Source organism: Castor canadensis, chromosome 11, assembly GCF_047511655.1.
Source record: "Castor canadensis chromosome 11, mCasCan1.hap1v2, whole genome shotgun sequence".
NCBI lineage: Eukaryota > Metazoa > Chordata > Mammalia > Rodentia > Castoridae > Castor > Castor canadensis.
Genome location: NC_133396.1, coordinates 118,397,629 through 118,424,027, shown reverse-complemented (window position 1 = coordinate 118,424,027; position 26,399 = coordinate 118,397,629). Strand labels below are relative to the sequence as shown.

At 38.8% G+C, this 26,399-nt stretch overlaps 1 protein-coding gene across 1 annotated transcript in view; it reads right to left on the bottom strand.

Moving 5' to 3' along the window:
* The window catches only part of Ush2a (usherin), a 759,580-nt gene that overhangs the window by 22,260 nt on the left and 710,921 nt on the right, over positions 1-26,399 (bottom strand). The window contains exons 64-68 of the mRNA XM_074048325.1: positions 12,563-12,769; positions 10,531-10,769; positions 9,594-9,802; positions 3,807-3,983; positions 2,022-2,105 (exon numbers count right to left, since the gene is read on the bottom strand). Coding sequence (XP_073904426.1) covers positions 2,022-2,105; positions 3,807-3,983; positions 9,594-9,802; positions 10,531-10,769; positions 12,563-12,769 — 916 coding nt within the window. The remainder of the gene's footprint in view (positions 1-2,021; positions 2,106-3,806; positions 3,984-9,593; positions 9,803-10,530; positions 10,770-12,562; positions 12,770-26,399) is intronic.

Sequence of the window (26,399 nt, the reverse complement as noted above, 5' to 3'; positions counted from 1 at the left end):
ATCACTCAAGGTGTTGTGTGCAATTGTATGTGGCTCTCAGATATGTAAAGTCTGGAAGTTGAATAATATTCTACAGATTGAAACTATTCCTGATAACAATATGCTCAAATGTGTTTCAGAATTTGGGGACATGTTTATTTTTCAAAACAAAGTAAACATGAAGTTCAGCATGATGATGCAGTTCTGTAACCCCAGTACTTGAGAGGTGAGGCAGGAGGATGGCAAGTTCGAGGCCATTCTGGGCAAAGATAGAAAGACCCTGTCTGAAAAACAAAGTGAAAACAAAAGGGCTAGGGGAGTAGCTCCAGTGGTGGAGTTCTTGCCTTGTATGTGCAATGCCCTGGGTTTGATCTCCAATACCACCAAAAAGTACACATGGGTACAAATTTGATAATAATATTAATTACTAGAATATAAGTAAGGTATCAGTCCCAAATCTGTCCTAAGGGAAAAGATTTGGCATTTCTCCAACTTGACAATTGAAATTATAAAATACTATATATGTTAGATTCAAAGGTTATAAACAAAATTTTTTTTAAATATGCCTTAAAAATTGCAGTTTTGTGTCTTCAGCTAAATTCCTTATTTTTAATAGTAAGTCATAATCTTTTATGGAGAATATAGGCAAGATATTTCCCAAATTCACCATTTTAGGCTCTGAATCCAGAACATTATCATTAAGATCAACACAAATTAGATTTCTCCTTTCCTCTCATCTCTCTTTTCTCTGGTGCCCTCTAAATGTCACCTTTCTGAACACAAAGCCATAAAACTCCTTAGACAGTATTTTTGTTTTGTTTTGTTTTTGGTAGTACTGGAGTTTTAACTTAGGGCTTCATGCTTGGCAGACAGGTGCTTATCACTGGACCCATACTTCAGGCCCTTTTTGCTCTGATTATTTTGGATATAAGGTCTTACTGTTTGTCCAAGTAAGTCTGGACTGTGATCCTCCTATTTATACTTCCCTCTGTCACTGGGATGACAGGTGTGTACCACCATGCTCAGATTTTCTTTCATTGAGATGGGGTCTTTGTGAGAATCAACTTAGTTTGGGTCTTTTCTGTCAAAGGATTTAATCAGTAATCACTGCTGTTCAGATGTTAGTCTCACTAACTCGCTCCCCATATGCTTGCTTCATGGATTCTGCTTAACATGATAAAAGTTTTAGAAAGGACAAAGGGTAGTTATCCTCAGCTGGCCAAAGCAAGAATTCCAATAGATGTCCTGGTTCTGGAGCTGATAACCGAAAACTGTTATTGCTTCTCTAAAACTTCTTTGTTCCCAAAGCCCCCTCCTAACCTGAAACCTTTCTAATTAGCCAACTGTGTAGACTGTGAGCCCAAAACCTGCCCAATCCAGGGGCAGAAGAGGGACAGCATGGTGTCAGATAAAACCCCTGCGGACTTCCCACCCAGTGTGCATACCTCCCAGACTTCCTGGTGTGGTGCATCCTTCTGCAGAAGTAAATTTTGCCTTGCCTATTGACTTCTGAGTGTTGCAGTCTCTCTTGTGACACCCCAATCTCTTAAAGATATTTGTAATAGTCTTGCAAACTTTATTTTGGCTGGGCTGGCCTGGAACCACAATTCTCCTGATCTCAGGCTCCTGTGTAGCTCGGTGGCATATGCCACTGCACCCACCTATTGATTGAGATGGGGGGGGGTCTCACTAACTGTTTGCCTGGGCTGCCTTGAACTGTGATCCTCCTGATCCCAAGTAGATAGGATTGCAGGTGTGAGCCATTGGCACCCCGTTAGACAGAATTTTTGTTCATGAGAATTTAGTCAGAACTCGCTGGTCTTTTCCACATTTACAGTTCATTAATTTGGTATTTTAAAAGTAATCTTAACTCCTTGTCTAATGTAAGTTCCATGAGGACTTTTCAAAAAAGGATTTTTTTTAACACACAAAAAAATTGCTTCCACAAAGTCTATGCTAATATATTAGCACAGTAAATATGGAGTTTTCTTAAGGAAAATGGGTAGGTGCTACACTAAATTTAATATAAGTTAAGTGCTTACCAAATCCGGTAGAGGTATCATATTGGATCAAAGGTGTCTTCACACTTCCTACATCTGTAGTACAGGTGACCTGGAAAAAGAAGGCTAGACAAAAAGGAAGAACTGGTAAATAACTTAGTCACTCAACACTTACTAATGGGTATACTTCTGAAAGAGCAAGTTATCAGTATCATACCATGAAGAATCTGAAAATAAGATTCCAGAGCAAGTTGTCAAGTTTTACCTAATACAACAGTTTTGATGTGTAATGTTCCCTAAAGGCCATGTGTTAAAATCTTGGTCTTTGTGATGATGATATTGAGAGGTGGAGGAACCTTTAAGAGATAGGGCCATGGGGAGGTCTTTAGGTCAATGGGAACATGCCCCTGAAGGGGATTGTGGGGCCCCAGCTTCTCCTCACTCTCTTCTGCTTTCTGGGCCTGAGGTAAGCACTTTCCTCTACCATGTACTCCTGTCCTGATGTGCTGCCTATTACAGACCCAAAGTCATGGGGCCAACAGATCACAGAATGACCTTCAAAACTACAAGTCATAAAACCCCTTTTCTCCTTATAAGTTGATTGTCTCAATATTTGTGATAGTGATGACAAGCTGACTGCCATCTAATATGCGAATGTATTTCTAATTAAAAAATCATCCAGAAAAAAAACTATAACTTGTGTAATAATACCATATCTATAAGCAATAGAGATAAAGAAGATTACAGCTTAGATAACAAAGGAAAAGAAGAAATACCACAGGAATAAAGGATGATAGATCAACTATACCTTGTTCTGCATTTGATCTAAACCTGTTCCTGTAAAACTTTCAAGAGATACTTTTCATGAAGTGACCAAAAGCTCAAAAGTGATCTTGAAAATCATATGATATAAATTCCTCTTTCAGTAGTCAGGAACTTGTGACTCTTGCAAGGTTGCACAGATGGTTAGAAGTCTGGTCAGGTATAACCTATCTCTGCCAACTTCAGGCCCTCTTTCCTTTACATCAAGCTGCCCAGGTGACCAAGAACTGTGACTGTAAATATGTGCAGCTGAATCATTTTAAAATTAATGTTAAGTGTCAAATACTACAAATGCAATGCTGCAGTCATTATTTATCTTTTAGCCAAAATACATAGCATTCTCAAGCCAAAAAATACTCATTAACTTATTGTATAAATCTAGATTGCTTGAAACGATACAACTCTATCTGTTCTGTGACCATGTAGACTACTCGAAAACGCCTTATACCTTGTCAAGCTTTTTTTTTTCTTTTCAATTTAAAAACAAAACAGATAAAGGACATGCAATTAGGGAGGGAGGAGGAATTGAGTCTCAGAGGAGAAAGGAATGTTCTTTTAGGGACTGACAGTGAGAGAGTTCCAGGAAACCGCTTCTTCCGGGCTCTTCTGACATGAAGATGGTCATTAGCTGGTTGGGCTGTTGGGAAGCTGGAGTTACAGCAAGAAAATCTCTGAAATCCTAAGCATGTATTTACTTTAGGGCATTCACTGATTACGTGCAGTGCTGTTTGTCTTGTGAACTCAGCCTGTCTTGTGATTTTTTTTCTTCCTGTGTACGTTCAAGTCATGTGCAAGCACCGCTGTCCCCTGGAACGCCATTAAACTGGAATGCATCAGGCAGCAAATGGGAAGGAAGACTTTACTTACCCCAAGCTGTAACTTTTCCACAAGAAGTGGCCACTTAAAACCAAGTCATTTTAATATCAAACATCTGGTCACATTTCAAATTTAACATGTCATAAAGTTGGGGAACAGAGCTCCTTACACTAGGAATCAGAAACTAACTTTTGTCTGGTGTCCTTGGGATGTAGAGGGTAGTGTCAAGGCCACTGTACATGCGTTGTCCTCCATCGGTTAACACATACTCCATCAGCTGGCCATTCGGGAGGAAAGAGCTGCTCCAGTCTACACGCACTGTGGACATGTTGCTGTCTACTGAAAACGGGACTCGGTACTGAGGCCCTGCTGGGAGAAAGTTATACATTCTAGAAATGGTCACCTCCATGGAGTGAATGGGTGCTTCTTTTTGTTCTAATATGAGCAAAAATAAAGCAACCCCCAGCATTGCTGGAAACCCATTAAAAATAATAAACTGATGTTGGGGTGAAATGAGAACACTTGTGAAATGCTTTCTCAGCTTCTTCGCACCTGCTTTAAAAAAATCAATGGAGCGAGGTGTTTTATAAATAAAACTATTAACATACAATGGATCTGCTCACCCACATAACCCTGGAGCTCATATTTTGTTGCATTTTGCCTCTTTTAACAGGTAAAGTGTCCTTAGCACTATTAACTACAGTAGATAGCTATTTTTCATATCAAATCAATATTTATTGCTACGAAGCCCCAAGGACTAGATGAAGTTAATATATTTTTTTTTCTCAAACCATACTGCTTAGATGGTGAATTATGTTCTTTTGGCACCCATTTATTTTTAAAGCTTTTTCTTGAACTGTTAGTTTGTTTTCTAAGATAGTTAAAAAGCCTTGCAAAAAGCAATTCGAGTATAATAATTCATCCTACTGACTAATCAATCAATAGCATAGTACATTAGTATATATTCAAGCTCAGGTCTCCTAAGTATTATATCAGCTATAGAAGTAACTTTACAGGAATGTCCTCTTTCTCATTTTTCAGTGTTTCTTACTAAAACAGAAGAAAACAAAAAGTCCTTAACCGGGGTTCATCTTTGAAATGAATAATTTTTGTCAAAGCAAATGAAGGGATAGCGAATCATCTTGCTAAGTAAGAAGAGATTAATTTCATGAGATCTTTTCTCCAAAATAATCAATACATTTGCAAACACATTAAGATCCATCTATATACTAAATTGGCTTTTAAGAAAAGAAAGGAGTGAGTGCTATGAATAAATTGGATAGCAGTTTTTCTTTAAAAAAATAAAACCATCTGCTGCTGATGTTAGGAAATTCAACAAAATAAGGACTAATTATATTTTTGTAATGATACGATTAAAACTTAAAGATTCTTTTCTTTCAAAGTAACACATTTTCATAGAACCATAAGGAAACTTTTGGCAAATGGGAAAAGTTACCAACATCTTTCAATATCTGTACACTAATTCTGCCGAATATCATAATAGAATATCATAATAGAGTTTGTGTGTGACTTCTGTCATTTTAATCCAGTAGGTTTCTACTTTTCTCTATATTATAGTAGTACATTAAACAGAAAGCTCTCAAATAGTAAGAAAATAGGAACCTGGTCCCATAGGATTTGGAGAATTCCTGAGGAAAAAAAGCAAGCAATCAAAACAATCAGGAATCATGGATTTATGTAACTTCTCCTGAAGGAATAGTAAGAGTTATTATGCCCTTAGCACTTGACATACTTTATGTCATTTAATCCTCAAAAGAATTCTGTAAAGACTGGTTGTGATCCAACCAGTCCATCCTCCAGGAACCACCTCCGTCCTCCACCACCCTGCCACCACTTAGCTATAGTGGAAATCTCAGGCCAACTTTTCTCTCTCTCTCTCTCTCTCTCTCTCTCTTGCTAAGGAGAGTTTCTCCCTTGGAAAACTGGGGGGAAAGTTCTGAGCCCTCTACAGCTGTTAAAGCAGGCAACCCAAGAAATTGGGGTCCAGCTGGGGGCTTATACCAGACTGCCAATGCTACATGGGTGGAGCTGAAACCTCAGTGTATCAAAGCTTCTTCTTTCTCTCAACTCTTGCTCCATCCCTCTTTAAATACTCTCGATTTCAGATCTGACCCACTAAGGAAGAGGTCTGAAAATGGCCTGTGGGAAGGAAAGTTTCTCTTCAAGCTGTAAGGGTGCTCTGGCCGGGGCAACTCCCTGGTGGGACCTGAAGGCTGAAAATGCAACTTCCTACCTTGCCCTGAGGCTTCAAAGGTGGCTAAGAATTTGAATCCCTCTAGCTATGCCCTGGGCACACAGACAATCAGATCTCTACACTTTCTTCACAGTTCCCATGGCTTGAGAGTGGAAGTCACCCCTTGCTTCCAGTGTTTCAGTACTGCCTCTGGTGGGATCAGCCTGGACAGCAGTGATGACCAAAAATCCCTCATGCATTGAGCTTGGGAACTTTCTTTCCCCCAGCTCTCAGCTTCTTCTTCTTCTTTCCCAAGTAGATCAGGATGAGTGGCCTCCCCCTTTGTCCTATCCAGCAGTGGGCTTCTTTCCTTAGCTGGGTCTGGGAGAGAGCCCTACATCCTCCATTCAAAACCTAATCCTTAGACTATTTCCTCAGGAGCTCCTGTGTCCCTTCTGCAGCCCCCATTTCAATTGAGTACACCAAAAAGAACTACTCTCTAACTTGGGCTTAACTGTTTTTGTAAGGCATCTGCTTGATCTGGTGAAGCAGGTTCCTGTAGTATGCTCTCAGGAAAGAAAAGAGTGTTTTACCAGAGAGCTACCTAAGGAGATAGAGACCTCAATGGTCTCCATTTTTGTCCCTTTCTGCAGCAAAAAAACACAAACAAACAACAACAAAACAATGCCTTGAGATGTTCCCTCTATTTTCATAGAATGTATATGTCTCACAGGATATATAGGGGACAAAAGTCTACCTCATCAAAAGTCCCCATATATACCTCCACAAAGGTCCCCCTCTAGCTACGCAAGCTCTCTGGTTGCTTTAGAGCCCCTCACTGATAAGAGTTATTTTTTAAATTACAAGCCTTCAGCTGGTAGAGGAGAACCAGGTACCTGAGTCAAAAGGCAAACAGACAAAAAAAATTGATCAGGGTCATTCTAGCCAGGTGACTACAGCTGGATATACCTAAGTGTCTTCCCCACAAACTTAGCTACAGGTGACATGGCAAGAGAGCATGAGAGAGAGGGATGCCCCTTCCCAGGTAGAGCATCTCCTCTCCTGGATGCCTGTGTAAAAGGAGAAAACTCTTAAGGTGACTAATTTTCCCTTGTTTCCCTTTTTAGGTGGGCAATCAAGCCTCAAGGATCCCAGAAGGATCCCCCTGTTGCCTGCTTACTAAAACATTGGAAAGACCTTGCCAGAAAGTCTTCAACAGAAGCAACTCAAGTTTTATTGCACCCAGGTCTGACCACAATATCCTCTTCTCGCAGTCATTTCTCCAATGTGGAAGAAAAGCAGAAAGGAGGAGTTTGTCCAAATGCCTCCTGAGCCCTTGCAGTGTACTGTCCCTGATTAGGGAATGGCCATATCCAACTGCCCACCTTGGTCCTTAAGGTGCACTTTGCATTTAAAAAGAGAAGCAACTTTGTGTGAAGTGAGCTACACTGGCGAGTAAGCAGTGTCAGGGATGCACAGTAGTGCAGGATGGAGTGCACATGGGAGACAGGTTTGTTTCAGACAGAAGAAGGACCATCCTTTCCTCACCGTCCACAGTATGGTGCAAACACCTGTGGAAGGCTGTCTGGAGTGGGAAGGAAGTCAGCAAATTACTGACACGCAACTTCTTTTCCTGGTAAATCACAGGCATAGGAGTTTGCAGAAGATAAATGGAAAGTTGGGTGAGCCTGAGTTTGGGCACGTGGGGAGAAAAAGTGGGAAGTAGGGGGAACTTTGAGAAGGGTGGAGAAGGTATGAAATCTTCAGTGCAGAGTTGGAAGTTATTTGAGCAAAGAAACTCAGTAGTCCTGAGAGTGCAGCTGAGCTTGGTGGTGATTTACTTATAAGATGTGGAACCTGGCCACTTAGATACTTGAGATCTAGCTGTAGGTCAGGGCCACTGTAGTGTCTAAATTCAGGAGCCTCAGCTCAGATCGTAGCCTACATGAATGGCACCCTGGGATTGTAGTCCATATCCTGCATCAGTTTTCTCATCTGTAAGTTGGGATAATAAGAGTACTTCATAGGTTTGTTGTAAGGGTTATTTGTGAGATGTTGACACAGTGTCAGGAATAATCCTGTCCTCTCTAAACATGATCTAATACTAACACCCTGGCAAGTTGTTGCTCTAACTTGCTAAGGTCCTTGTATGAGGTGTAAGACTTTAATGAACACATAGTTCTTATTTTGGGTGAGATTATAATCTAATATAGTATTTCTGGAAAGCAATTTTGAAATAAGTATCCAAAGCCTGATATATTAGAATACATGATGCAGTAAATTTCATTTATCAAGATCTAATTTAAAATTTAAGAAAATAATCAGGCATATTCAAGAAAAGATTTTCCCCATTCCATGCATTAAATTTTAAAATACCAAACCCTAAAACTTTTCTTATCAAAGACTTTGTTCCCAAAGATTTTCTCATCAGATTGACTAAGAGAACTACTAAAATGACTGTGGTTTCAAAACCAATTCATATGTGGAATATTATATAGTCATTAAAATTGGTGGCTAATGAGTATTTTAATGACATGGTGACTACCAATAAAATAATGCCAAGTTTAAAAAATAGAACTTAAAGCTTTTAATTGTATCATTATTTCAGTTATGTAATGAAAAGGAATTGATCATGCTCAACTATCAGCAGTGGTTGCCTCTGTGTTGTAGAATTACAGATGGGATCAACTTCATGCTTCTGTGACCCACATGGGGCTCATGCAGACAGAAGAGTGTCTTACCCTGAAGAGTCCTGGGCTTAGTCTAATGCTGTCTTGGAATTTTTGAACAAGAAATCCCACAAATGATGTAGCCAGTTCTGAGTTCTTATTTTAAAACAAAATGTATATATATCTTCTAAAATCCAAAATTATTTTATGAAAAGTTAATTAGTGGCTTAACAATTAATTGGTGACCTGCCCATTCCTACATTCAATTGCCCTATTGCTTTTCCTGATGTGCTGTCTTGATACTTTGTAGAAATGCAAGGGATAATGCTATATACCCTGAAAAGAAAGGGAGGGAAAAATCCTTATTTAAAAAGCAGTCTACATATGTGGAATCTAGACCAAAAATGAATAAATAACTAAATACCTAAATAAATAAATAATATTTTTAAAATGACACAAGTGTAAAATTGGGAAGATCATTTGGGGGAGGAACCAGCAGGCAGAGGGAGGGTGAAGAGGGGAGAATGAATATAATCAAAGTACTTTATATATATATATATATGAAACCCATTAAATTGTTTTAAAATAGGAGAGGGAAGAATAAGAAAGAGTAACAGAGGGGGTGAGTCAAAGTACATTATATGCATGTGTGAAAATATCACAATGAAATCCTGTTGTACAATGAATATACACTAATAAAAAAAAGAAAAAGAAGAATTAAGGTGAAATAAAAACAAGGCCTCATTTAAAAAAAATGGAAGTGGTCTACAAGTGCTAACCCATTTCTTTTTTCCCTACTGTTTATCTTCTAAACTGGTTTTCAACAGATTGTTTTTCAAACATGAAAAATCCTCCTAGATTTGCCCTTGACCTCTGTATTGTTAAATCCCATATTTTCTCTAACAGTCATCTTCATCAATGTCCTAATATGTTCCTTGTTACTAAACACTTAATCCTTTAAAAAAAGAAACTGATTTCCAGGCTGGAGGCCTAGTTAAAGTGTAGAGCACCTGCTTAGCAAGCTTGATGCCCTAAGTTCAAACCCCAGTACTGACAAGAAAAACAAAACTCCTCCTTCCTTCCTGGCTCATGGTAGCAGCTTCTTGTACTCACATTCTTTCTGGGTGATGAAGCTGATCCATTCAGAAGACATACTGCCCACCTCATTGTGGGCCACCACTCTGAGCTTGTAGGTGGTATATGGCTGGAGACCAGCAAGGCTGGCTCTCTGCTCTGGCCCAGTGTACTTGGTCTCTGTGTCATCAGGAGTACAGGGCTGGGTTGGATCAGAAGGGCAAGCCACATACAACTGGAGCTCATAGCTAGAGTGAAAGAAAGAGAAGCCAGGCAATGCAATTAGTTTAGTTCTCTCTTTTAAAACTGGTGATATTTTGTGATAAGACATTTTGTTTTCATGGAACCCAAGCTTGTTAAAATTTCCACGATCAGGAAACTTCTCTCAGAAACACTTTATTGATACTGTTGGAAATGAGCAGCAAAGGTAACCTGAGAAATCACAATCTGTATACACATTGCTATCTACCCAACAGCTAGTCATTTTTGCTCATGAGAAAAGATATTTGTTTCTTTTAAGAAGAGAAGGATAAATGGTTCTCCTCTGTTTAGAACAAGAAAATCTCTTTTCTCCAGATTATTCTGAGTGAAATAATTCCTTTGTTCTCAAACAGTGGCTCATAATAACATTTTAAATTAGATCAGGGAAATTCCAATCTAAACACAGAGGTTGCTTTTGCTCCAGTGAAGGCCTGTAGAATGTATGACTCCAGATGACCATGAGGTCCTTTGGTTCTTTTAAAGAATGCAAAAACATTGCATGGTCCTTCTGATTTAAGGACCGCTTTGTTACCTACCTGTCTATATTTGTTGGTTTTATGATCTAAGCACTTTGCAGGTAACATTATTACTCAAATGAATTATTTTGTTATAAGTATCTGTCCAATAAGCAAGCCCTCCCTGGGACTACTGGTTGGCCCTATGTCTGTATGCAAGTCCCCCTGTGATGTATTCATCCTTCCTGCTGACCCACTACCTCTGAATGACACCATTGGGGAAGAGTGGGGCACTCCACTGGAAGAAGGCTGTCCTTGAAGCCAACGTCTGGACCACAGGAGAGGACAGTCCTGAAGGTAGAGCAGCACGAGTCCTTCGCTTGGCTGTTGGCCCTTTGATGCAGCAGTTGAAGCAGGTGCAGGCCACAACCCCTGTATGGTATGTGGTGAAGGGTTGCAGGTCATGAAGTGTCTGCTGGGTGGCCGTGCCTTCAGACAGCTGGGAGGAGACACAATGTCATGAGGCAGCACCCCTAGTCAAAGACCAGATGTTTATCAGTATTCCACCTGCTATGGACAGAGTGCCACTTTGGGAGGTGCAACATGGCACTCAGCATAGCACTTGCCCTAAAGGAATTGCCAACCCAGTTGGAGAGGCATGATTTAGATAAGCAAAAATGTTTAGCAATGTAACAATTCAATAGAAGTTAGGGGTAACAGGCTAGAGATCACAAAGCACAATATTATCCATTATCTAACCTTAGGAAGATACTAGAAAATGGCACCAAGCACACACAAGGCTCATCAAAATTTATGACCTTCAGAATGATGCCTTTCAAAAACACATCATCTGTACTTGAATTATGTTGCTAGGCATCAAATTTCACATTCTGCCAATGTAACCTGCATGCAATTTCTAGGTCAAAAATCCCCTCAGACTGATGTTAGGAACAGGGACAGATATTTAAGGAATTGTAAGTTCATCTTTTTCTGGAAGAGTGTTGATTTTTACAAAACCAATCATCTTTGTAGAATTATAAACTTTTCAATTTATTCAGAGAAAACTTTCGACCTTGTGGTTTAAGTAAGAAGAGCTCAGAGGAGCTCAGAAACTGAAAATTAATTTCTTCATCAACATAAGTAACATAATTAAGAAGAGCTACCTATTATTTTTTTTAAAAATGCATACAATGTACTCCAAATAGAAATTATTTTAGTTTATTAATATTATCATTTTATAAGCATAGATAATCAAGGGTTGATTGTATTTACATCATCTATATTTACTGAATACTAAGCCCTGTAAAAAGATATGCTAATATTCCTTTAACATTCAATACAAGCCTATGCTGTATGTGAGTCATCTTTTGAAATTGTGTTTCAATGTCTGACATTCTGGCTGCAGAGTTTTTCTCCACACTTGCCCAAATTGTTCCCTAAATTGGTCTAAATAATTTATAATGTAATACCAGGATCTGCACAATCTCTGTATGAGATTTGTGTGAACAAGTATTATAATCTCCACTTATTCATGAGAAATGGGAGAGTGGCACCAGTTGACAGAGACAGGAGACTCTCTCATGGTTCTCAGTCTCTTCATTTAAATAAAGCTATAGCAGGAACTGGCCTATTTGCTTCTTAGCATCTCTCTCAGCAAGTGGCTTGGCTAAAACCCAACATGCAAGTTTTTCCTGAACACACTCTCCTGTCTCTTGATGTATCTCAACAATGTTAAGCCAACAGTGGAACCACAGCTGCACTGACTAAGGAGTTTTGCTGTCTCTTATGAAAGGTTAGAACATTCTCAAATTCACCGAGAAGGATTAAATTTTAATTGTGTTGTTAGAGACTCATGAGTGTCAAAATGGGCATTCCCAGGATATTCTTTTCTCTTTTTTTTTTCATATTAATATTTATCCCATGAACTATAACTATTGTTTAACCCTGAAATAAGACCCTGTGGTAAGACATAGCCACTCTGTTAAGTGCTTGGACTATGTTTTTCTAATAAATTAAACCAATTTTCTTATCTCTAAAGTCTTAGGTTTCTTACATTTGTGGAGTTTTTAATGCCATTTTAAACATTTTTCTCATGACAGCTTTCATATTTTCTATATGTTTCCTGATGACTCATTTTTTCTTCTCTGAAGGATCATTGTGCTATAGAGTTCACCAGAGGACAACAGAAGTATAAGAAAGAAGGCTGGAGGGGAAGAAAAAGCAAGAGCACCATCATAATGACTTTTAAGATAAACCAGTCCTGAAGTTGAGTTCAGAGACAGTGCTGCTCACCACAGTCTGGGCCCCGCTGGTGCTGGAGAATAGCCGGTAGAGACTGATGTTCTCACTGGGCTTCACAGGGGCACTGATGTTGATCACTGCTTGGGTTGAAGAGACTGCTTGGAACGTGGGGGCTCTGAGACCTTCTGGAGGAGCAGGTCCTGTTCGACACCATGTCCAATTACTTGGGGCTTTTCCTGCTGAATTTACTGCCCAGACCTCCAAAGAGAATGAACAAGACCAGTCAAATGTAAGATATCCTCAGGCTGTAAAAAAAATCACCAACTAAAGATAACAGAATAAAATAACTTTGGACTTTGCAACTTCAAAATCACAAAGGACTGTGAACACAAAGGGGGCCCTTTAGAATTTTAGCATGCAGCAGGTGGATCTAAACCTAATGAAAATTGCTTATTTCTACAAGGGGAAGTAGGGAGATTTTGTCAGCTCTTGCAAACTGGATGGGTCTGCAGACTCCATAAAACTCAGCAATTCTTCAACACTGTCTCCACCAAATCTGCATGAAAATTAAATTTCCTTTCATCAAGGAGTGAATAAACATATGGAAAGATGTATAATTTTATTTATCAAGAACTATTTGTATAATTAAACACGAATATCCTAAAAGGTTGCCTTAGGTCATCATTTGCATGAGTAAGTAATTTGTAGAATGTCAGGTGCGATAGACAGAGTAGATGGATATGTGAGTGTATAGGGTTAAATTAGGGCCCAATAATAGCCAACTACACAGTGATCAATCAGAATGATAGATCTAAGTGGCAATGCAGGAAGACTGTCGGTGTGTTTAGAAGTATTCCTTAGTAAGCTTTCACATGCAAATTTACCTCTAGGGAATTTTTTTCTCATTGGCTGTGTTCTACCCTCTATATATAGAACATAAAATATATATATTTAAATTTTTACTTTGAGCTTTTAAAGATAACTCTGGAAAATCTGTTTAATTTTATAGAATGCATGTTCCAAGCATGCAGGATAAAAAGTCACGCAGAATGTTCAAAGTATAACATATTTAGAAAAACTTGTCAGAATACTTTGAAGTGAGAGTTTAGATTTTGTTTTGGTTTTACATCAATAATACCTTCAAGAGAAGAAACACTAGACAGATTTTTAATAGGCTTACTCCTATCAGCGTTTCTGCCCGTCTCCCCCATTCCTTTGGAAAAGCAAATTTCTAAGGTTGAATTGCTGTCAAATGCAAATCTCCAGCCCCTTGCTGATAGAATTGCCAGCAGCCCCTTTCTAAAAGACACAACTAACCTACTTACATAGTCAAACCTGCTCTTTTAAGAGCTCAGATACCTTCTCTAATCATTTGCATATAATTGCTCACATTTGTATAAACCCTACATTTTATAAAGCACTTTAACATATGTTAATTTACTTAGTCCTCACAAGGGCAGACTTACAAGGCTGCATTATCAGCCCCCTTTGCAGGTAAGAAAATTGAGGCTCAGAAAATTTCACTATCTTGTTTAGTGGGACTGAAGCTGAGTTTTTGATTCTGAATGTTATCCATATGCATAAATTAGACATTCAGGATCACAAAAATTAAATGACCTGTCCAAAGATGAATACCTACAATTCTGGTTGGGTAAGTCTTTTAGCTTACAAGAATGGACAGACGAGTTTAGTGAATTGCCTCAGGTGAAGCACTGGGGTTCCTGTGATTGGTTAGGGAAGTATGGAGCAGAAACTGCTAGCAATGGTAGAGCTGAGCTTCCTTGAAGCTAGAGTCCAGGTCAAACTACAGTTGTAGCTACTCTTGACCCTTTCAAATGGCCAAGGTCAATCCGCAATAGGAAGAGTAGGAATACTGGTTCCTGATGAGGAAACTGGATTTGGGCGCTGATGAGGAAGGTCTCTGGCTCCTCAGACAGCTCCAGACCAACCTCTTTTACTGAAAATACCTTTGCAGGGGGAGGGATGGGGTGCCTTTTACTACACGATGAGTAACAAGGTTTGAAAAGACAATATTCTAGGAAAAAATGCAAAGTACAAATGTCAATGTCAAATTCCTTGCCAAGAACAGGGCTTTAGTTGGTAACTGAAGAGTATATAGAACTTTAGTCATGGTCCTAATGTTACTGGCACTGGTGCAGTCTGTGATCAGAAGACCCTGGTTTTTGTGCTCCAAAGGGAAAAATTCAAGCATAGCAGGTGGATGGGGTGAGGTAGGATAACTTTATTGAGAAAAGGGGAGTCACCTGTTCTGCTAGATGAGGAAAGAGTGGTCGCAGGTGGAGTCTGCAGGCAGAGAGAGAACTTTTCTTTTTCAGGTGCCTTTAAAACCTACACTACTCCACAGGAGGTCAGGCCCAGGAAGTTCCCACCCAATAAAGAACGACTGGGGAGGGGCGTGGGCGGGTTCCCAGCCAGGTGAGGGTCTGGCCATCCCCAGGCAAGCTACATGAGCCCTAAACTTTTCCTACTATAGCCTGCCTCAGTACTGAACCTCAGACCTTCCTGCGTTGCTAGGCTTTTACTACTGGAGTCTTATTTTCAAATATAATTTAATCTATTGTACTTTAAAACAGTTGAGCCTCAGTAGTATAGTGTTTTGCTGTATTTCTTTAATTTTTTTTTTCAAAAATCTAGGCAACACAAAATTCCTTGGCACTAACGGGGAATGTATGTACGGCCTAGGGTCTTTTGTCTTTGACAGGACACCTTCATAACACATTGCTCTTTTTCTTAGACTTTTATTTCATATTCAATCAATTTGAGATCAAAATAGCATTCATATAAATCAACATGCTTATGTAAAGCAGGATCAGCCCATTTACATGAGTGACTGTGCAAATGAAAACAGTTACAATAAAGAGAAGGCTGACTGAGATAATGAAGCATTGTGGATTTCACAAAACTTGTACCATAAGGCAGCATCTCTGTTATACCAAATAACAGAAGAAACGGCAAACTGGAACTGTGAATGATAATTTTTTTCTGTCTGTCTTTGTCTTGTCTGTCTTAGGCTTTGTTTGTTTTTGTCTCTGCTTCTCTCTTTCTCTCACTCTTTTGAGGTTAAAAAAATAGTCCATTATAGAAACCAACTGAATTTTTGTCTATACCTAACAAAGCAAGAGCTAAAGGAACTATATAGTTCAGGGTTCAGAATAAAATACCAACACAGATTCTGCCTGTGGTTTCTGCTGAAAAACAATGCACCAAAACTTGAATATGTCTTTTTTTCCTTTTTTTTTTTTTTTCAGTACTGGGGTTTGATCTCAGGGCTTCACACTTACTAGGCAGATGCTCAACCACTTGAGTTCCTCCGCCAGCCCTGGAGATACCTTTATATGGTGGTTTTATGATTTGGATCTTAATTGCCCTCCAAAACCTCATGTGTTAAAGACCTGGTCCCCAATGCAGCAGTGTTCAGAGGTGGGGCCTTTTGGAGATTGTTGGATCATGAGGACTCTGACTTCATAAATGGATTAATCCACTTATGGATTTATAACTTAATAGGATATTGGGAGGTAGTGGAAACTTTAGGAGGTGGGAGCTATTTAAAAGAATTAGGCTATTGGGGGCATGCCCTTGAAGGGTATATCTTATGTCCAGTCTCTTCTTCTTTCTTGTTGCTACTGGCACCATGAGATAAGCAGGTTTGCTCTACCTCGCACTCCTCACCATGGTGTTCTTCTCTCCAGAGGCTCAGAAACAATAGGGTAAATGATCACGGACTTAAAGTTCTGAAACTGAGAGCGAAAAGAAATCTTTCCTCCTTAAGTTGTTTATCTTTGGTGTTTTGTCACAGTGATGAAAAGCTGACTAACATAGGGGGAGGAAGCAGTAGAGATTTTGCATAGGCAATTTTGAATATGTCCTGATCTTTTGAATATGCCCTGAACTTTTTTTTTTTAATTGGGGGAGGAGATGCTGGAGATTGAACCCAGGGCCTCATGCATGCTAGAAAAGCACTCTACCATGGAGCTACATTCCCAGTCCCCTGAAACTTTTAGTTTTAATAAATCAACATAAAACTCAGAAAATGAAATATCTTGTGAACAGACAGTAGATAAAAAAACTGAAGTACAGTTCAGGGTCCAGAATAAAAATAACAAAACAGATTTTACAATACTTTATCTTACTCTTATCTTTTTATCTTTCTGTTGGGGTTTGAAACACCATATCCCAAACTGTGGTGCCTTGGTGAGCTGAGTAGTTTGAACAAAAAGGTGTTAAAAGGCCTTAGAAACAAGGTCTTTCTGACCCTTTCCCGTTCTCCTGTTTCTCCAGCCCTTTCTCCCTTGAAGTGAGTCACAGAAACTAGTTCTCCTTTCCTCCCAAACAAACGTAAAACATAGGAAGGTCACATTCCCCCTTCTCTCTTGATGATCCTCATTCCAGAGGGTCTGCCCTCATACCCGGCGGGAAGGAGTATTACACAGAAAGGCCAAGAAGAAGCCCAAATCAAATAGGGCTTAATGAGTTTTCCTCTGTCAATCACCATTAGATCATCAGCCTTTGTTCAATCCCAAATCCTTCACTGAATCTAAGCATAGAAATAGTTTTCCACCGTCTTTGAGTCTTCAGTTCTAAAGATTCTTGTGTCACATAAAACTTTGGTTAAACACATTTGTTATGCTTTTCTCATGCTGTCTTTTGTTATAGGACTGTGACCCTAATGATGGGTGATGAAAAGTGTCACATCTTTCCAGCCCTACATGTCTGTTGGTTGATCTATCAAATATCTATAGATCTATTTTCTATCTGTCTATCTATCTATCTATCCATCCATCTATCCTACCAACCTACCTACCTTTTACCTAAACAATAGTCTAAACCATCTGGTTTTCATCCCACTATCAATTTTCAGTTTCTCTTCATATTATGTCTGTTTAGAGTTGTACTTTGCGTTACATTTGGTTTACTACCTTCCGTCATTCAAATAAACATTATGAATGTATCTCTGAGTATTTCACAATTTCAATAATCATCATGAAGTTTGTTACTGTATTTATCACAGTTATGAAAAGAGCCCACAGTTCACTAACTTTGCAGGACCACAACTTGCCTCCTTGTTTTCACTCCTGAAAACCTTGATATTTCTGGAACTTGCTACATCTTTTTTCCCCCCTACTACTCAAGTGAATATTATTTTAAATGTTTCAAATTCCTCTCAACCCAACATTTCTCAAAATTTTATTCTAAGAGGAAAGCAAAAATGTGTGAACAGAAACCTTGTAACAATTGTGAAAAAGAAAAGGGCCACCACTCCAGCAAGGGATGGGAGAAGGGATGATGTATTCAAAATTCTGTCAGAGTGTGGTCTTTTGGGTGCTTATGTCAATAGGTTAGTTATTCTTCAGTGCAATTTCTATACTTGATGGTAAGGAGTTTTCATTTTAATGCTTTATCTCAATGGCTGAGGAAAATCTTTCTAAAATAACTTTCTTCCTTATGACTGATATTTTCAAAGTGTAGTCTTCATGGAAAATGAAGTTGTTAATGTAAATTCAAAGAGGGTTCCTAATGTAATTTTCCTTTATTATGTCATGACGAAAATCCCTTGAATGTAAAATATTTTATGATCCTTTTGGTTGGGAAAATGTATAAGTCATGTAAAAACCAAAGAAGTATACTTAGTGATGTTTTCTGTATCATCAGCACATAGTTGATGTTTGTTTGGACTTGTATTTGGTACTGCTCTCCACATAAAAATGGAATATAGGAATACCTAAACACACACACACACACACACACACACACACACAAAGAACCTCTGATCTATGACTCCTAATGTAAGTGATGCTGATTATTCTTGCCCTTGGAACAATTTGAGATTTTTCTTTTTTTCCAGGTGGCTTATTTTAGGAGTCATATTGTAGCTGTTAACTCCCAGAATGGTAAGATATGGAAGAAATTTTGAGTTTTCTGTAACTTCTGGGATATTCTAAAACATGCTTCCTTGTGTAATCAGGACATTTTTGTTTTTGATTGAAAAAGCACTTCAACAATTCTGAGGACAAATTCATTTCAAACAGCTTTAAGGAGGCAACCTCACTGTTTATAAAAACTAGAGAATATAGACATATTTCCTTACCAATTCACATCAGAAATTAAAAAAAAAATCCAACATGAACAGCCATTCTAGTAATTAATAAGTACGGTAAACAGGTTTCATGTTAACAGGCAAACAATTAAATTATTTGTTTCCTAGGGGCATGTAATGTGATTGTTATCACATTCCCATGGGGGCGCAAATAGATATTAAAAAGGTCTTTCCAATACCTGTATTGGCTAAGGCCAACAGCTAATTCAATAGATTCGATCAAAATCACCACTTCCCTCACTGCTCCTGATTTATGACTTGGGCTGTAGCTAGTCATCACTCATTGCAGTTTGCTCTCCAGTGCTCATAAATTATGCCTCATAAATAAAAAGATACAATCAAGAAAATCATATCAATTCATCTACAACCTTGGCGTATATTTTCCCATGGCATTCATGCTAATGCCTTTTTAAAGAATAGCTTGTCGTGGGTTTTGAATATGTTTGAAGAGCAACATGCCAAAATGTGATTTGCCAAAATTGTGGTTAGAGATGCTGATGGCTGAAAAGAAAAGGCAATAAATCTGAAATTACATGATTACAACACTACTTTATTTCATGAGCAACCCTGCAGGCTCCAGTCATAAAGGAATCATTTGCTGAAAAGCTCTGTGTGGCTGTCTAGTTCACTATATACCTATCTGATTTTCTTTCATCATCAAACAGGCTTTTTTCAGCATCTTTGTTTGCATGGTACTTTGCTAGATACATGATAGTCACACTTCTACAGAAACAGTCCCTGTATTCTAGATTCCTCTCATATAAAACACTTTGGATCCAGTAAGATAGAACATGATTTTAATTGAATCCTGGGCACACAGGGAAAGAAGGGTAAAACAGGACATCATCTCACTTTCTACTAGCCCTTTTGAAATTCAGAGATGTGAAGTTACTAAAAAAGTTACAAGGCATTTCCCTTGTTAGAAATAGGTGTCTTCTGTCACAACAGCTTAGTATATAGCCTGGCTCGTTGGAGTTATTCAATAGATATGAATATGACTCTTTTCTAAACTAAAAGGAAGAAAAAACTGGCTTACTATGTTTTAAATGACAGTGAGAAATACTGAAACTAACCCTAATTCACTTTTAATAATAATGAAAGTTTAGTATTTATTACTTGCTAATTTTTATTACTTATGTCTTTTTTTTTCTCTGAGAGGAAACAGGAATTTGGCACCATCCAAATCTCCTAGTGAATACATAAATAAAAGTAGTTAATAGATTTACACTTATGCTGTTTTTAGTGTCATTTGGGATAATCTATTTCTTCTCAATAATCCTATGTGGTTGGTATGATTACTTCATTTTACACATGAGGATATTGACGCAAACAGAAGTTTATACAACTTGCTAAGTGGTAGAGCCAGCCTTCCATTGTAGATGAGTGATTAAAAAAAAAGTCCAAATTCTTTACTCCTTTCCATATAAAGCTGTTGGAAGAAGGTCTGGACATACCTTCCAAGTGCTCAAGCTGCTGGTTGGCCTGGGATACAGCTAGGCAGTGACTGGCTATTTCTGTGGAGGGCAGCCCCAAAAGGGAGATGGCGGAATCACTATGGCATCATGGCACTCATCTCTGCTCCCATGATAATGCTTTAAACAACATTACATTTTATACAGAGGCAAGTCCTACTCACGTGATTCCCATACTGTTCAAAACGTGTACAGGTATTGAAATTCCATCATGTTAAGTAAATCATAGCCATACTCTAAGTGATATAGCATTGAGAATATAATAAGTTGAAAGAGAAGCTAAGATCATAATCAACTATGATTAACATCTCTAGGAATGATAGTACAGTTAACTGAGTATGACTATGTATCATATACAAACTCAGCAGATATTGATTGAGCAATTTCTATGTGCCAGACACTGGTGTATGAACTGGACATATAACAGTAAACGAGGCTGAAATAAACATCCAGGTAGCGAGAAGCAATCCATAAACAAAACAAATAAAACAAACAGGTAATGATTAATGCTAGAAGGAAAACAACAATACATTGTAGGGTGATCTTTCTGTCTCTTTATAGCTATCTATATTTCTATATATCTTTATATATTATTCCACATATATGTATATATATGTATTTTACATATGTGTATAAATTCTCTGATTCTCCCCTTTTTGACTTGGTAACTTGCTAAGTCAAGTAGGTTCATGGTTATGCAGAAGAAATAACAATACTTACATTAGTGGTCTATTCTGAGATTTACATGCAATACTGCTTCTATAAATTTCTAAGAGATGGAGTGAGGGATAAATTCATTTATAAATATTTTGTAAAGATTTTGAAAGCATCAGAATTGTATACAAATGCAATTTATGAACACCGTCTTTCAAAGCTGACTTTAAAAGTTTAAATATGAATTCTTTAGCTTCCCTATTCTATATCCTTGGCCATGTTACCTACTTTCTCACTTCTTCAGATTTCTCACCTGTAAAATGATGTTAGTAGTAACACTTATCTCAAATGGCTGCTATGAGATTAGATTAGTTAATATACATAAAGTCCTCAACATCACCCTTAGCACATAGCAAACACCAAATAAATAATAGTGATCACTACAGTATTCTTTGTGTGAAAGACAGAGTAACTTGAAGGTTTTGAAGATAATAGGAGTAGACAGCAATTCCATAATGCAGTTCTGGGTTGTAGTTAGTCCTTACGAATCAATAAGATATTTAAAACCCCTTCCAGCAGAGAATTTAGCACACATCACTCTGGTGTCTTTCTTAACTCTAGACCTTTGAGGGCTGGAATAAAAAAAAAGCCTGACTTTTAAGAAATATTGCTCTAAACATTAAAATTTGTTCATTGGATGGCATTCTTTGCCTTATTATTAATTACAACTTCTCAAAAAAGTCCCCAATCATGGGAACAAAGAAAATATAGGAGCAAGAATTCTATTTCTGGTTTCTATTAGGAATATGCCTATAGGCATCAAAGAGAGCACTGTACAGTTTCCTAGATACTTATAGGCATCTTAGTAATGATCAGATCCATCAACAGATAGATAAATCAATGAACAAGAAGAAGTCTCAACCAACTTCTTAAAGATTTCAACTGAAGGCGTCTGATTTACTTAAGTGTGTTAACATTTTGTTTCCACCTGTAAATCTGATTGCTTCATTGGGAACAAGGCTAAACTTATTTAGAAGTTGATGGAAATATAGCATTGGTTCAAGTGCTTATGTGAAATCCACCTTAAGTCTTCAGATTTACTTAGTGTTTGATCAATAATCAGAGAGTGGGAAGTCAAAGCCTGTCAGGTGATGTTCTATCCCAGAAAGGGTCGACTGAAGAAGGCAATGCCATATACAGCGTAAGAACTGGCTCCAGTCTGAGATATGAGGAATGTGCTGGCTCTCCTCCACATCCATTCTCTGACCTTCTCAGCCTGTCTTTGTGCCCCAAGAGCCTGACTTCTGCAGACTGCCCTACCTGGGGTCTTTTCTCTTCTGGCTTCTTTCCAGTTGGGTCTATTCCAAGGGAGGAGAGAGTTCAGAGTCTTTATTACTCTTGTTCCCTCTCTTTGGCACCATGGTTTGACAAGGTTGCATTCTTTCTCAAAGCTTCTTCCCTTGTCCCCTTAGTCCTCAAAGGTAACAGCTTTTGGCTCTTGCTGGTCCCTGGGTACTCTAACATCTCTTAGTGATTTTCCAAATTCTGCTCACACCTCCATAAATACTTTCTTCATTAAATTCTCTTCTAATACCCTTTGGAGTCTGCCATCTGTTTCCTGTTGAGATCCTGATAGATGCGGGAGAGAGCATTTTGAACCATAGGTACCAACAACAGGGTGGTCTGAGAGAGGCATTTGGCCATAAGGATGAACATTTGGGAGAGGGCCTAAATTATAGGATAAAGGACAATAAGTAAAATACACTTCATCCTTTTCAATTTTTTTTTTAAACAGGACCTAAGTTTCAAATGACTTTGGGAGGCTTTCTTTTCATGGTCATATCATGGAACCAGAAGTGTTTGTGAAGAGCCATGAAGGCAGGTTGGAATTATACACATTCATTCAGCTGGAGACAATTATAGTGTGTTCAACATTTTATTTCTAGCAAATAGCCAACATGGAGGCAGGTGGAATATAAATCTGAGTTACCTATTGGTGAGAACCTACTGGTGAGAAGCAACTGTTCTTCCAGTGCCTTGTCTCCAAGGCACTATGAAGACTGTCAACAATAGAAGCTTAAGAATGGAGTCCTAAGTCAGGCAGAACTGGAGTTCCTGAATGTACTCACACAGGATGGTAGAGATGATCTCACCTGGGAACAAAATGCCTGAGGGCAAAATGTGATTGAGGGCCCCTTGCCTTAGTGGGACCTGAGTTTTCTATCTGTGGGAATGTCCTAATGGCTTTCAGTCTCAGGCCTGAGTCAGACAATATCAATAAATCATTTAAAACCTTGAGCTGCTGAGGAGGTGGGGTAGAGGGAGCTTAGTTCTTGTGGGAGTAGCTAACCAAACAAAAGCCTCCATGCTGATCAGAAATACGTTAGTGAGATTAACACCTAATTAAATGCAAGTCCAAAACCAAACAGAACACAGGCTCAATAAGTGGTATCCAAGTGTGATACGGAAAATGCTGAGGGAGGGATAAGGCAGGGTGATGGGTAGAAAACAAGCAATATGAACCAAGGATCCAGGCACAGAAAAATCAATCAGACCATCGGAGTGGGGAGGAGTGTTAGTCTTCGCTATGTGGGCAAAGGATTCGGTCCCTGAGGAGAAAGGTGACAAGGACATGAAAGGTAGAGCTGCCTGTTTAGAGGGGTGTCATACCTTCAGAGTCAATTGTGCTTTTGATTAGAGATTTTTACAGTCTAATATTTTATAATGATTCATTGTTATAGACAAAAGGATTTTATAAGCCTGGCTCTTTTCCCTCTTGAAAGGAAGCACTTCCTTCTTTTGATTAGTGGGGATAGGGCTGGAGGCCAGGGTAGGGACTGAGGCATTCTATCCAGATGTACTGTTAGACACACAAGATTACTTAGTTCTCATTGTTTAATGATAAAAGGCAGGCAATATGAAATTAAGTATCTTGTCAAGTTGTGTGATCTAAAATAAGCTTTTTCATTTGGAGACCTAGAACGTTGTAAGCATCCAAGTTGAAAGAGCACAGGGTTCTTAAATATTTCACAGGAGCAGTTCTTATTTCTGGCTGAAAGCATTTCCCACATTCCCATGTAGCTCTAACTGCAGAAAGAGGACCCTGGACCAGGCCTGTTTGATCACTGAGCTTTATTCTCTTGGTTCACAGGAAGGCAGATGGTACAAGAGGGTTCAGTCAGAGTCTCTCTCTTGGTGGGCTTAGGACTATTTGGAGAGAGAAATCTATGCACTCTAAGGAGGAAGTAAGGTAACAATAACTATTATTGTTATACTGGTTGAATAGTTTCTATGTATGAACTGCTATGAAAGCAGCATGGAGTCCTGCAGCCAGGTTTCCAAGGCCTGGTGGCATCTTTTTCTTGGTTCCAAGGAATTCTTTCAGTGTCCTTCCCAGACAGGTAAGCAGAAACCATTCCCGTGTTTTTAACTTGTTTTAACTTGGTCTTCTGTTAATTGGTATAACATAATTGGATACTTTGTTGGTACTGTACATTTTCTCAAAGACATAAATGGGACTCATATGTAGTAAACTGAGTAAATTAGGTCTATTATTTATTTATATTTCAATGTTTTAATATATTTGTAACTAAAAAATTTTATTAGTAAGTAAAGTTAGATTTCGATAACAGAAAACACTGCTGATATTTTCATATGTCCATTTTGGTGATAAATAATCAACCATACAATCACTTTCTTGTCTGAAACTGGTCTCACATACTCACTTGTATCACTACAACTTAAACACTGTTAGAAAATCAAGCTGCTTTGAATGAGGAGTTACTGTGTTAGGTTTTACAAACTTAGCATACAAAGGCTAAGCAAGAGTAGTATAAGTTTCCTCTGCATTTGTAACAATGACATAGTGATAGATCACCCTGACTTGTCCCACAGAATTGAGGATAGGAGGAAGGTTCTCTCTATGGATGAGTACGTGCTGCTGACTGACTGTCTGAGTCCTCCCAATCCATACATGTCCAGTGTGGTGGTATCTGGCAGGAAGGCCTTTGGGAGGAAATTAGCTCCCATAGGATGAAGCCCTCATGAATGGGATTAGTATCCTTATAAGAGAAAGAGACCAGAGGGAGCTCTCTCCCTCCCTCTTCCCTTCTCGCCCTGTTCCTCTCCCTTTTCTGTCTGTCTTGTGAAGAGACAGTGAGAAGATGGCTGTCGCAAACCAGAAAGTGACCCTCACCAGGAATGGGAGCTGCTTGCACCTTGACCTTGGACTTTTCAGCCTCAGAAGCTGTGAGAAATAAGTGCTTGCTGTCTAAGCCACCCTGTTAAAGTAAGCCTGATCAAAGACAATAAGGAAAGACTCAAAGAGGTTAGTTTGCTCATGTATCCAGAAGGACCAGAAGCTGCTGTCCCTAATTTTTCCCCTACTGACTCATCACCTACACTTTGGTACCTTTGTGTGGGTTGGTAAAGGGAAGGCCTCCACCCTCCTGTAGTCTTCAGTCAACTGCCTTGGCAGGGACAGGAAGGAGCCCTTCTGTCCCTTCACAACCCACCCTCCTATCATCTCCTTAGGGGACAGTGCTGGTGGATTACAAGTAGCCAACTGCTGCCCTGTGTGGGCTCCTGCAGCACAGCCCCAGGACCACACCAGTGAGCCAGACGCTGACCTGCAGCTTCTCAGTCACCCAGTCATGAGGCAAAAGAAGCCTTCTGGGCTCTGGAGTGTGCGTGGGTGCTTATTGCAAAAATCTGTCAAAGTGGGGAAGTTTCAGGAAAACTAATTAAGTCACTGACAGCATGATTCAGTGAAAGAGGGGGTCCTGGCAGGCCCTTGCAACTCCGTGGTGAGTCATCGCCTTAAGCAAGAGTATGAATATGAATGTACAATTATGGAGAGCTACTCATTACCCTGTGCTCACTCCCTGAGGTAAAAGCTGCAAAAGGCTGGGATGGAGCTCTGTGGTAGAGCTTGCCTAGCATGTGCAAGACCCTAGGTTCCAAACCCAGCAATGAATAACAACAAAAAGACTAAAAACCAAAATCAACGAAACTGCAAACTGAAACATCTTATGGAGTAGCCCCATCCAGGTCCCTCTTAAAGCCTGTGGGAATTGGCTTGCTCAATAACCAAGAATGTTCCCACACAGAATTTGGAGATGCATGTTAGCATAGCCAATTTTGAAAGGATTGGAGACAGAAATGAGTGGTTTGTAGAAAACAAGTCATAATGGGTTTGTAAATATTCTACTAAATAAGCGGTGATTTTCACTAAGGAAAATGTCTCATTTTAGTACAGAAGGATGTCATTTAGTATAGAAGTATCTCATTTATGTGTGAAAACACATTTACAGGGTTGTTGAAGAACCAGATTTTGGTAAATGAAATTGTATTTGAAACTCAGAGAATGTCTGTACTACATTGCTTCTTATGAAATACAAAATGACATTTTTAAATTTTTGATTCAGATTTTAGAGCTTACTGGTTTTATTAAATGTTGTCTTTCAGAGTTTGGTCCTTCAGAATCTCAGAAATCTAGAAACTGTGCTGAACTGACTCAAACCCAAAAACTCCAGTTTCAAATCATGTTACATTTATTACAGAAGACCAGGCCTCTGAAGCTACAAACACAAGAAAATAAAACAACAATCATAGCAATGAAACAAAATCCATGAGGAAAAGAAATGAT